Genomic DNA, 13,111 nt, shown 5'->3' with positions numbered 1-13,111 from the left:
CTACTCCCAAGATTCCCCTTCTCTCGAGGGCACCGTAGATGATGCTCGCGACACTTGCTGCCCCACGGGATGGGACGGATAGCCACATATCGGCAAAGTCACTGGGTAATCGATATTTGATTGTGCAACACCCCGATCTGGTTCGGCGAGTCGTACACGGTTGTACCTGCTGTGTTGTGACAAGGTGATCAGTTGCAGACCCTTGCAAGTGCCCCGGTTCCCCTCTTTCACAAGATACATACATATGTACATCCATGTATCGGCGGGTCCAAAGCTCGGACTTCAATCGGCAATAACAAGGGTAGCACAGGCCAGCCGAATGTTTAGTCAAAGATTGTGGATGGGGTTGAGGTAGGTTTGATAGAGGATTGTAACGGTTATCCATATTTGCACTGGCCGTTGGTGATGTTCTAAGTCGTATGAGCTTGGCCAAGGGAAACGTTTTCCAGGGGGAGAAATCAATCTGCCGATCATTTGAAGCACAGTGAGTGTTTGAATAATTCAGTGCTGTAACCTTCTCAACAGAATCAAAAAGCGCTGGTATGTATACATAGTACCTAGTAGGCAAGCATGCAAGCCAAGCAGGACATGCACCAGGACCAGTTAAAAAACAAAACAAAGATAAGATGCCCAATCGAGGTTGGGACCTCGAGAAGAAGCAATGGTCAAAGCTTCTATCCTAGGCAGGATGGATTACCTGATGAGGCAACTTGAGATCTTGTATGTAGCTTACTATACCAAGCGGGATCTAGATACCAAGGTAAAGTAACCACGACCCAGGTACCTGTATCTACTAAGGTAAGTGCCTCTGGCTCTACCGAGGCAGATGCCTCAAACGTCCGAGATGGCTTAGGAAGGCATAGAGAGGTATTGTTTGCAAATCCGGCACGATACGTCCCTGACCTGCCTAAGACAAGTTAGGATTCTGTGTTCGTTCTTGTCTTCTCCATCTCTAGTTCAACGGATATCCCTCCCCTCAACATCAACGATGGCGCAATGACGGGAAGGGCATACCCCGGCCAAAATGGCGTCTGACGATTATCGATTGACAAATGCACCTCTAAGATCGACAAGTCCGTTCGCTCATCGCCCGTCAACTATTTTGTGTTGTATCAAGGGTACATATCATGTACATGTATGCACCTACATGTGCAGCATCCACTAATATCATCTTATAGGCATATACATACCCATGGATTTCTATTCCCCCAATATGTTTAGCTGCAGCTCGCTATCGGCCGGAGGCGTCGCATCGTCAAATGTATACCCATGACCATGCATGTCCATCTCATGATGGGGGGAACCCTGACGTTTTCTCAGGCACACCAACACCAAAAGCCAAGAGTCGCTGCAGATTCCGCGCCCTCCTGGAGCAAATGTCGTACAATGACCATCTGCAGCGGGTTCAACTTGTACTAGGCTCACATTGCATCGTTGAAACAGATCAAAGCAGCGAGAATCAGCAACGCATTGCCAGAAAGCAAGCTATACTATACCATACTATGCTTATCGCCATCCTAGTACGCTTCATCGATCGATGCGAATGTTTATTAGTCTTGCTGGACTAGAGTACAATTGACTATGGCTGCAACAGGGTCTTGAAAACTACGTAACACGTAGTTAGTACAATAAAAAATTACTCGCGCCCGCAGATGCACCGTTTTCACAGCATCTTGTCCGAAAAGCGCCTCGACGGCTTAGCATCGGTCGCCCATCGCCCACTATCGGAGCTCCGCTTCAACTTGGGATAAAGCCGCAATAGCCGCCGGGCCGGTCCATTTCTACAGAGTTTTGTGTTTCGCTAAAGTTAGGAAACGCCCGGTTTTACTTCGCTTTTTTCTTCTTCTGTTTAGCGGTTTTGGGAGACCAGACGTCCAATTACCGAAAGTAAACGAGTCTCCGGCTCAGAAACAGGTGTAATGCTTTGCTTTGATCTCTCAATCATGCAGGTTGTTGTCTCAGAGTCGACTGTTCAGCAACTCTGCCTGCGCTACCTGAAGAACCTAGCCCGAAATACACGCGATGTTTTTTTTTAGTGCTTTGAGGCACCCTGTCGAGTTAATGAGCTACACTGTAGGCGTGTCCATAGCACACATCGACGTCCGAGCGTGCATCCTGCAGGCCATGCTTGCGTCGCGCCATCTTTCTCCACCGACCACTTCAACCGAAGTGTTCGTGTCGGCAACACATCGTGAACACTAGTGGGGGAGGGACTGTAATAGGCAACTGGCAGGTGGCAGGACAGACACTGGCTTGATTCCTAGACCACCATCTGATACTAGCCTGAGATGCCAGTGCCTTGATCTCTTGTCAGTGATCTTGTGGACACATCGTGTGATGTGACCTATGCACAGCCCAGGCTGGCACATGTCAATCGGACTTACTGCATCGTCAAAAACCAATGACGCCTTCTGGATAAGGTGTGTCTTCCCAATACAATGCCAAGATTATCAGATTCATGACCTTGAGTACAGATCCAGCAAGACTAATGAGACATATGTGGGTATGTCAAGTCACTTCGGACCATGTCGTACCGAGGCCTTCCTTTGTCAACAAATGGTCAAGCACATCCGTGAGTCTACAAACAAAGCAGAAAGCGATACAAGGTAGGCCTCGTCAACATATCAGTAGTGATTGGTGATGCGTTATACCTGTGCAATAGTCAGACTATGGGGTGGTTGCATTTGCAAACCAATTAGCTCTTCTCTACAGATATTTGAGACATCTTCCAGTAATATCTCATGGTTTGGACTAGTATAAGACATAGTTATATGTGTGAGCACATATACATATACACTATACCAGAAGCATGTATCCAATCAAAAGACATACCTGGGTTCGCCAATAACTTCAGTCACAGCCCAAGAGGTACAACAGTCTACATGGCAAATCACTTTGGGCTTGGTGTTACCGTTCGAATCTTTCAAGACCTCTTATAGTGAAGTTATATAGCTACAGCTTGATTTTGTCCCACAATAACACCTTTTTCCATATCCCGACTACGTATTCTAACCTGCAAGATATCTTCCCGCATGAGGAGTTAAAGCTGCATGACCACAAAGCATAGAGTATTGGGAGATACTGGTCTTGTTTCTGAGCTGCTAGTTTTGAAGCTCTATAAATGTTGCTCTCATTATAAAACATGCTCGTGAGTGGGTATGGTGAAATGTACACTTTTCCAGCCACGAAACCGTGGCACAAGAAGGAGTAGATGACCTGAGGAGCTCAATGTTGTGGTATATACTATTCATTAATTACACGTTTTGAATGTCTGTTACCATATGTCTATTGTATATTCGCTACTTTGATGTCTACAGCTTGAACTGGCGGTGTATACTTGCTCCCCTTGCCTACATTAAGCGTGCTTAGACTATGAGAGTCCTTTCTGGGAAATCCATGGACTGATATAGCAAGCAGTTCAACTGCTATTAGCATCTGGGACTAGAGATTTTGCATGCTCATCAGATGCTGGACTCATTCCCTGCTTGTTAATATGCTGCCCCTCTATACGTCAAATCCGAGTTTCTCTACTCCTGGACATGATTCTAGACGTAAAGAACACATTTTGGTAACAACTTGGTCACATACATCAGTAATGGTTCTGCTGCTGAAATTGGCATCACCATGACCATCATATGGATTGCCCTCGTTCTACTTCCACTCGATGGCTGGCACCCGTTGTGATTTCTCACACTATCAGCGTAGGTAGGAATCCGTTAGGTTGATTCAAACGTGATAGTTTGAGATGGCGACCATAAAATGGATGAGATCATGGTTATGCTTTGCAGCTGGTTCTACTTCTTGCTATCCTGAGCAGGTTGGAGGACGGGTCTTCCTCCGTTGTTGCTAGGTGTATCGAAGAGATGCAGTGTGTGTTTAGACATGGTTCTTTGGAAATTTGGCAGCATAGTCGATGTCGTGTACGGAATTCTTAGGGTGCTTGGCAGATCTTTGATAGATGATCATGCTCGGTTTGTGAACACGTTGTTCCACTTCCCAAATTATAATCGGGTATACGACTTGTTAAACAATGGGCAGTAAAGCTCAATCGTCACAGGTTCAAGTACCCAGATTAGAATCGAGAATCAAAAAGTCATTTTACTCGCTAGCTACCCAAGTATTGATAGGAAATATTAAGAAAACCTCGACCATAACCCAACCCTCACAAGTCACAATGTTCTGTATGTTTTAACAATTTCGCAGGCCAATCCATCTGTTTCGACGTTTACTTCCTTAAACTGATCCACCGAGATACACGATGTTCTGTCTGATGGGTTCTGTAAGTGGATTTCGTCCAGTGTAGACGTGTGTGACAGTGTCCTCCCAAGCACGAGGATGAGGCAGCGGAACCTCAACCGTGTCACCAGGCTGAACAAGCTCTGACAAAATGACTGCAGCCAGCACGGGAAGGTATCTCCGAGCATAGTCAAGTCCTGATGAAAGTTAGTGAGGTTCTGTCTTAGAAGAGGCGACGTTGTGCTCCTAGAGGGACATCCAGGTAGAAGCCGTTAACTTACGAATAGCAACAGGAGGCATGATGTGACGTGAACCTCTTCTCTCACCAGGAGGCGACCGACTATGGCTTGTTCTCGGGATGGCACCATAAGAACTTCGTCTGTCCCGTGGGTATCCCGGTGAAGGTGATCGTGAAATGTTGGCGGGAGGCTGAAGAGTCGCAACTGATGCACGCCGATCTGTCTGTTCGACAGGACTGATTTGGGGAAGGGTGGCTTTTAATTCGTCCAAGTCGAAAGTTCTGGTAAGTACAAGTGATTTCTTTCCTGGGGAATGCACAACCACACGGGTTGTCAGGCGTCCGTCCACAGGGTAGGGTAGCGGTAGACCAGTGTCACTCGAGGGTAGCAGAGATAAGCGACGAAACTCAGTAGGTTGGACCAATATCTCAGGTTCGCAAGGTCTATACGAACCTGCGAGCCTTCGACGATGAAGGTGGTCTCTTTGTCGGGCGATCTGCATGGCTCTGGTATGTAGAGGACCGCCAGGTGCAGACTGTCGGCGTTCATGATCCAAGAAAACAGAGCTGCGACGTGTCTCAGAACCTGGCGCATGAAGCAACATGCTTCTTGTCTCTTCGGCAATGGTTGGTCTTCGAAAGACATGTGGTGCAAACAGAGGCGCCGAAAGGGGAGAACGTCGAGACGGCAGAGTGCCAGGGCTTGGAAGAGCAAGTTCTGCGATAGGTCTTAGAGAAACATTGCGGAGAATTGCTTCTTGTTTGAGAGTATCAGGTTTTGGTTTCTCTAACTGATCGACATCCATTTCATCATCCTGTGCCGTAACATCATCTCTCGGAACTCGAAGCCGCGGAAGAGGGAGGCTACGTGGTGAAAGAGGCGAAGGAGTCCAAGAAGGGCTCTTTTGTATGATACGGGATCGTAGGGAGCGGATGTTCAGATCAGGGCCCGTAGTTCGTATGGGCTCTATAGTTGGACGAGACCGCGCTTCAGAAGTGGCCGTCGTCATAGTTGCTGTGAAGGTAAAGGTGCTGCCCCTTTACAAAGATATTGAACAAATTATAAGTAGGCAACCAAGAAAGAAGTAGAAGAAGAGGCAGGATCATATGGAACGGACATATGGAGAGAACGAAAGGACGGATGGAATGATGTATTAGAACTACCAAGCCTTGCCCCCCTATACCTAGCTGATGACCACCTCATTAAATCAGAATGAGATGGCGCTTTTTCTTAGAGAAAGGATGACATGTGTATGGCACACTTGCCCCGACATACTGACTTCAGAGTTTTTTATCACAAAGGAGTAAGCCATTTGGCGCTGACAGCCATCTTTGACATAACAAAAGTCTGTGTTTGTTGGCGCAAAAGAACAAAGAAATGCGGCTTGCTCTAGGCAGTTGGTGCCGACATATTATGTCTGCGTCCGCGGAACAGAGCCCGCTTTTGGTTGGTCCTTCAACCCGACGGCCTGAATGAGGCGTTATATTAAAAGTTTGATATGTCAGATCTCACCAGGGAAGACATGTTTGCTACCAAGGGTTTGAGTTGTTGAAGGTTTGGGACTGTATAAGTGAGATTAGAAGTTGTTGGTAAGGATGCACGTGACACCAATTCCTGTAACGTCTCATCTACTGATTGGTCAAAGCTCCTGGGCCTGGGCCTACCCGTACCGTTCCTTAGCCTCGGGCCCCTCCATCTCAATATCCTACCTACAACCTGGCATCACATCACGAACAAGGCTGAGTCCCTTTCGCATTACTTGTCAACTTGACAGGTGTCAATTCTTTGTCCTTCAAACTTGCTCGTCGCATTCTCTACAAATATGCGCCAAGGCTAATTACTCAACATTTCATTTCATTTCATCGCTCGTCAGTCATGCCTGAGACTCCCAGTTACAAACAACAAAAAGAGGACTTCGTGTCCAACCTATCTGGCGGCTCTGTCGCAGAAATCAACTATGTTACATCCGTTGCAGCTGTTTGTTACCCTCTAATTCCAACACCAACACCAATCCACACTCAGCCATCCGTGAAGAGTTACTAAATTTAATCCGTTGCAGGTAGCTATTCTACTTTGGTCCGTCCTCCAAGCCCGCCAGTCCTTCTTTGAACCATACACGGTACTGGCTTTCGCCGTCGACTTCCTCCTCAATGTTGGCGCGATCCTTCTCTCGGTGACCCTTTACTCCAACTCGCCACTTCTACTCAACCTTCTCCTAATTGCCCCCGCCATCCTCGTCTTTACTCTGCCACCCCGTTCCATAAGTCGGAAAAAGAAGGCCAAGATACCTCCCAATGCCCGGTCCAACGAGAGCTCTGGGCAGTTGGATACCCTTTCAACAAAGCCTTTTCTCACAAACTTCCGTGGTTGCATGATGATTGTCACCTGTGTGGCTATCCTTGCTGTCGATTTCCGCCTATTTCCCAGACGCTTTGCCAAGGTTGAGACATGGGGCACATCCCTCATGGACCTTGGTGTTGGATCCTTTGTCTTCTCAGCTGGGCTTGTTGCAGCTCGTCCCGTATTGCGAGAGAAAGCGACTGGTCGTACTACAAGCAACACTTCGTCCCTTTCCTACCGCATCGTGCAGTCGTTGCGCCATTCCATTCCCTTGTTGGTCCTGGGGTTCATACGGTTCCTGAGTGTGAAGGGACTGGATTATGCAGAACATGTGACAGAATACGGCGTCCATTGGAACTTCTTCTTCACGCTGGGATTCCTGCCTCCTTTTGTGGCTATCTTTCAATCGATGCGCAAATTGATTCCTTCATTTGCAGCCCTGTCATTGTTGGTCGGTGTCACATATCAGGTCCTGCTTGAAACCACTAGTCTAAAGGCGTACGTCCTCACGGCGCCCAGGACCGATCTAATTAGCATGAACCGTGAAGGAATTTTCAGCTTCATCGGCTACTTGGCCATCTTCCTTGCCGGACAAGATACGGGCATGTTTGTCATTCCCCGTAACCTCGTCCCCAAGAGTACTGCTAGTCCTGGAACTCAACGGAACAAACTCCTGAAGATCATGGCCGTATGGGGCGGAGTCTGGACAGGTCTCTATGTGTTGTCCACAAACTATCATTATGGTTTCGGATTAGCAGTATCTCGTCGCATGGCAAACCTACCCTACGTCTTGTGGGTTATAGCCTTTAACACTATACAACTCCTTGGGTTTGCCATTATCGATACGATCTTCTTCCCTGCATTCTATAATGCACATGATGCGAAGACGGAGAAAGAATCGTATACACATGCCACCAGTCGGGTGATGCGAGCGTACAATCGCAACGGCCTGGCTGTCTTTTTGTTGGCAAACTTGTTGACCGGGTTAGTCAACATGACTGTCAACACACTTGACGCTACTCCCATCACTACGATGAGCATTCTTGTCGCATATACCGCGACACTGACTGGTGTTGCTGTGGCATTAGATGCTTATAACATCAGCATTAAGCTTTAACATAGTATTTAGCATTTTGATCTTACACACATCTAGCGTAGCATCTTGTATCTTCCAACATGATCGAGTATGGATGATATCGAAAAAATTCAGTTCAATTACTTATACGACCTCTCGGTATGAAGAGGAGTCTGAGTCCAGCAATACCTGATGACAGTCTCTGGTGATTCAGCTATGCCTCATGGCCTCTGTTATAAATTGAAAATATTTGTTTTTTGGCCTTTACAAGGTAAGTATTTAGCTAGAGTTTACTAACGAACTTGGCTGGTGATCTCAACATTAACATGGCTCTTGCTTTTGCGCCGGAAAGAATAGCTCTACCCGAAAGTTCTCAATTTCGCGGCCTGAGTAACTCATCACGCTTAAGCGTATAAGATCGGAGAATATTGAAAACCATTACATCACAAACCCCACCCTATAAAACAGTTGTCAAGGCATTGTTGTACAATATTAATTGGTGACATTCATGTCTCATTTCGCCGAAGCTACGACTGGCTCACTGCGATGGTGATCTTGCTACCCTATGGACAGCACAGTCAGGCTGCGACAGCGCATCAAAACATAGCCTGAACGTTTTGTGAACTGACATGGAGCTCGGATGGGGATGAGAGCCAAGACTTCGCCTGGTCCAGGATCAAGTCAGGCTTTGTAGATGAACAGCGATCAAATGTGACGAGATGGTCATTTGACTGTGATGAAGAACCACGACAGCACACTTAGATCTGAAGTATGTACCACCGAGGTATAGTTTGCGACTGGGATCCGTCACTTGGCGGACCATCATAACCGGGATAGATGATTCACAGAGTTCACGGGAGAGGGCTGAATCTCGGATGCGAACGTCCATCTCAGCTGAGTTGCGTATTATCGTACCATCTGTGCCTTAGTGGCTCAGCTGAGTTAATAGTCGTACTAACATATGGTTACGTCAAAGTAAACATTGCTGATATAGCCCAAATGCAGTAGGTAGATACGAACCCGTACATATTCAATAAACAATCATGTAAGCAATAGTTTGTAGTCTTTGCGGAATACTCAAATACCAAACGTATCTTGTCGTCTCGTTTCGTCTCGTCTCATATCCAGGGCAAACAAACGAGACAATAGGCTTTGTTTCTGTGCCCGCAGAGAAGGACGGCGAGGCCGGATAAAATGACGTCTGAAACGAAAGGACAAAGGTCAGAGCTGCCCTTGTCAAGCTCAGATTCACGTCAGCGAGATCCCTGTAGGCTTTAACCACAGCTCATCTCCGGTATTTATGCTGAAGTTATGAGCTTATACATAGCGCCCAGCACGGCACAAATTGCTAGTGTCGATAGTTAGTTTCGAAGATAACCAAACAGTAGTCCTTGCGTATGTCAAGTGCAAAGTTTAGTTTAGTTTCGTCTTGTCGATGTCGTGTTGATGAAGATATTTATGGCATCTCTGTCGGAGGTTCAAGGTGCTGAGGGAAATTAGCTTGTTTCGGAATCTGGACGGATAAAGAAGCAAATGTCTCGGGAAAATGTTCAGGTCAGAGTCGCAGACAATAAAGAATCACTTGAACTGTATAGTAGTAGCCGATATATATGCAATCACTTCGGCTGAAACCATTAAAATGATCGAATCTGTATGCATCTGGGATATCGCATCGGCAAGCGAGATTCGAGGCTTGTTATTAGATAAAAGTAAAAAAGATGGTACGGGAATGTTGAAAGAAAAAGGAACACGTTAGACAGCAAAACAAAAGCAAGGGCTAAGAGGGAGGTTCATCGGACAAATGTCCACTTGAGGCAGGAAGAGCTTCTTGTCAGCCAAGGAAGATGCTGCGAGCCAGTGATGATGATCGCCGTCGCTTATTATTGACATGGCCTCAGATCAGGGTTTTTGTTGTCCCGTCACGAAAGATAAAATATTAGAAAATCGTGGTAAGTATCCGTAATGTGACACATATCAAAATGACTTGAACTGATAATTTGCTTATGCTGCAGCAAGAAGAAGATAAAAGGCAGACCCAAGAAGCAAAGTGTGTTCGAGTCAATGCGCATGCAACAGTTGAGCCATAACACCTATGTACGTTCGGAAGATTACAAAATGAAGCACTCTATTGATAGAATTTGTCGATGGTCAGGCTGCGCGAGAAAATAAAGTTATTAAACGGGAGTTTGGGATGAGGTGTGTGAATGGATAACTTGCGCAGCTTGATAGAATTGCTTCCATCCAAACTTCTCGAACCAGATGGAAACTTAACCTCGAGCGGTATAGACTAGTGGTTTCTCCTTGTCCTACGCATCGACGCGCATCGACTCGGGCTGGGTGGAATACGAGAGCAAAGACAACAGACAGGCCCAGGCGAGGTGGTCCGGTTGTTGAAACCGGAGAAGACGATACTGAGAAGCAGATTGGACGATGCGGTTGCGTACACACATGAAAACAGTAGGCACATAACAATTATTAACTCATGCAGGGCGCCTTTGCAAATAATGTTCAAGGTACAATGCAGTCAAACGGCGCAACGTTGTTGTATGTATCCGCCGATATCATCCATGCAATGCAGATCGCGCTGCTCAACAGCAACGTTATGTACCTACCCGTTCAAGGCAAAGTCAAGCCACTCCGTATGCTGTAACGAGGTTATAGTTTGTGTATGTAGTTCAGAAATGGTAAAAAAAAAGAGTCAGAGCTGAGACCACCTCCCTCTTTCTTCCCATAGAGCCAACGCTTTTAAGAAGCCCACTCTTGAGATTAATGCTCAATGCCTCGTGCATTGTCTTCCAGATCGTGTTCCCCGGATCGGGATCTGTAAAAGTAGAGACTCAGAAACTCTCTCCCTCGTTGTTAGGGGCGAACAAAGCATTTTACACAAAGTATCGAGTAGTTGGTACCGGAACTCTGACTTTTGGGCGCCAAAATTCAATTCCAGTAGTTGGGCAAGGGAACCAGTAGACTAACACAGAATGGAACCCGACCTGGATTAGCTTCAGACGCCCCGAAACAAGGGCAGAATAACTAGAGGGAAGAGAGCATAATAGAAAGGAGCATCGAGTGACGAGCTGGCGCGAGCACTGGCCGATAGATGGCTGGTGAAGCATGATGTTCCAATCTTGAGAAACAGGAGACGACCAGAATAAAAATAAGAGCCTTGATAGATTCTTTGTTCACCTGCTTTGGCCGCAACCATTGTCGTCATCCAATATCGGTGACAAATGCACCATTGAACAAGTCAAGGATCTACCTAACTTGTATATTATCCCGTCATTTGCGGGATATTTGTTGACATGACACTCATGACCAGCTGATAGTTTGATCGGGAACTAATAACTCGGCTGTAAATAGATCAGTCACTTGAGAGGAGAGCCTGGAGAGTAGTCTACAGAGTAGGGGAGGGAGGAATCGGGCTCGGTAGAAGACCATAGACTGACCAGACCAGACTGACATGGATGACAACACATACGCATCGTGTCTGACTGTAGGTACTGTATCCGTACCTGCAGGAACGACAGCGCTATATTCAGGGGTACTGCAGTGATATGGATCTGTGATCATGCATGGTACCCCTTCCAGCCACCCTCACTGTCTACTCCTTGCATCGGATGAGATATGCAATAACTGCTTTGGAGAAGAGAAAACAAAGTCTATTATTTCGGCATAGCATTGCATCCACCCAAAGTCTTGGAAGACGTTCATGCTCCAACACTTTCCTAGTATAGAGGCGCCGTTAGTTTGGTCAATGGCCTGAGTTGATGTGTTTAGTGGTGGATAACGACCCAGACTAATCATGGAGAAGCCTCTATCAAAGAGGATGAGGGGGGTTCCACTACAATCCTCCTGCAGCCCAACCCAACCTTCCATCTATCCCAGTCTACCCGTTCCATGGAGGCCAAGGTACCTGGAAAAGGCCTAGCTAACGCTGTTTGTATATGGACAACACAGTTTAGAACGTCTCATCTTGTCCTGGCGCCCGAGTCTTTGAGTCTTGAATGTTCCCCTTCTGGGAAATTGATGAATGGTTTCCCTTCCCTGGACTGGGCTGAGTTGACCAGGGCTCTCCCAGTTCAGGAAGTCGTATACCTCGAGATCTACTATTTATCCCGCAGTAAATTAAGTACCGTCTCCTCACATCGCGCGCATGGTTTCTTTTTTGCCATGGTCCCCGGTCTCCCGTCCACCAAAACCAGGACCTGAAAAGTTCCCTTCCACCTCTCACTCCACCCGTCTAGTCTACGGAGTACCTTGCTTGGCTTTGTTGACTTGACTCTCGATTATAATTCAGAGTCTCAATTCTGTCCCTGATAGCGCGTGAGGCCCCGACTCAGAGTCAGACACGGCCCTCACACCATTTTTGCTAGGTACCTTCCATGGCTTTTTTTTTGGTACTAAACCCAATTGAAAAATTTGTTGTACTTGGCTGTTAAGTGTACTCTATACCCTCGCCCGTTTTATTGAAACCTCGTCCCAGTCCTGTTTTTCCCATTCTCTCTTTTTCTTTATCTCGCCTGTTTTCTGGTGACTCCAAACCCTTTCCCTCCCTCTCGCGTCTAATTAGGGCGTTTGCGCGTTCGCATCGCATTTACATTGAGGAGCGTTTGGTTCGATCTCGCTGCTATCGCGCATATTATCCCAACCTCCAGCGACCCAAGTCCAGCCCAATTGGATCCAATCCAGTCTCATCGCCTAATTAGCACCTGCAGGACCCCAAGGCCCAAGCCGCAGCGAGCGCAACGCAACAACACAATAACAAGAAAAAAACAACCTCAGCCCGGCTGCCAACGCATCCAACGTCGGCTGTGCTCCAATCCAATCCTAATCCTGATCCCGACTGTCGCGGCCGTTAGCTGCAACCCGACCTTGTATTGGATCGTTACTGTTCGCCTCGAATTACCTTCGATACCGACCAGTATAGCAATCAAAACGCATTGAAGCGGATACGACCGATCTCGAGCAACTTAATTTGTCGCGCGCGCACAATGAAATGAAATCCTGTCGATTCACGACCTCAACTTTTAACTAATCTGACCCGAACCGACTTTGAATTTGTTTCCTTTCATTCTGCTTTCTTCATCCTTTTGAAGCGACTTTCCCTGGAATAGTCGCTTACAACAGGTACCTTACTGTACTCGTCTGGAGCCGCTTGCATTTGTCCCCGGTCCAGCGCTTCCCTAGACTGGGTCGACTGAAACTGCCAGGTATTTCGACCTGC

General features: G+C 46.9%; 3 protein-coding genes across 3 annotated transcripts; 1 reads left to right on the top strand and 2 right to left on the bottom strand.

Annotated features, from left to right (window-relative positions):
• On the bottom strand, positions 1 to 385 carry FPOAC1_000733 (uncharacterized protein; the record flags this gene model as incomplete). Its single annotated transcript, XM_044845344.1, has 2 exons — positions 1 to 169; positions 243 to 385. The coding sequence occupies 2 exons, from the start codon at positions 383 to 385 to the stop codon at positions 1 to 3; spliced, it is 312 nt and encodes a 103-aa protein (XP_044711260.1).
• A 3,848-nt stretch (positions 386 to 4,233) lies between these two features.
• FPOAC1_000732 (uncharacterized protein) lies at positions 4,234 to 5,484 on the bottom strand (the record flags this gene model as incomplete). The annotated part of the gene is made up of 2 exons (XM_044845343.1): positions 4,234 to 4,433; positions 4,518 to 5,484. The coding sequence occupies 2 exons, from the start codon at positions 5,482 to 5,484 to the stop codon at positions 4,234 to 4,236; spliced, it is 1,167 nt and encodes a 388-aa protein (XP_044711259.1).
• Positions 5,485 to 6,350: 866 nt separating this feature from the next.
• On the top strand, positions 6,351 to 7,932 carry GWT1 (Glucosaminyl phosphatidylinositol (GlcN-PI) nositol acylation protein; the record flags this gene model as incomplete). Its single annotated transcript, XM_044845342.1, has 2 exons — positions 6,351 to 6,452; positions 6,535 to 7,932. 2 exons carry the CDS (start codon positions 6,351 to 6,353, stop codon positions 7,930 to 7,932), a joined length of 1,500 nt encoding a protein of 499 aa, XP_044711258.1.
• Positions 7,933 to 13,111: the final 5,179 nt, after the last annotated feature.

Source organism: Fusarium poae, chromosome 1, assembly GCF_019609905.1.
Source record: "Fusarium poae strain DAOMC 252244 chromosome 1, whole genome shotgun sequence".
NCBI lineage: Eukaryota > Fungi > Ascomycota > Sordariomycetes > Hypocreales > Nectriaceae > Fusarium > Fusarium poae.
The sequence above is the reverse complement of the archived record's forward strand: the minus strand, read 5'-3'. Positions and strand labels throughout refer to the sequence as shown.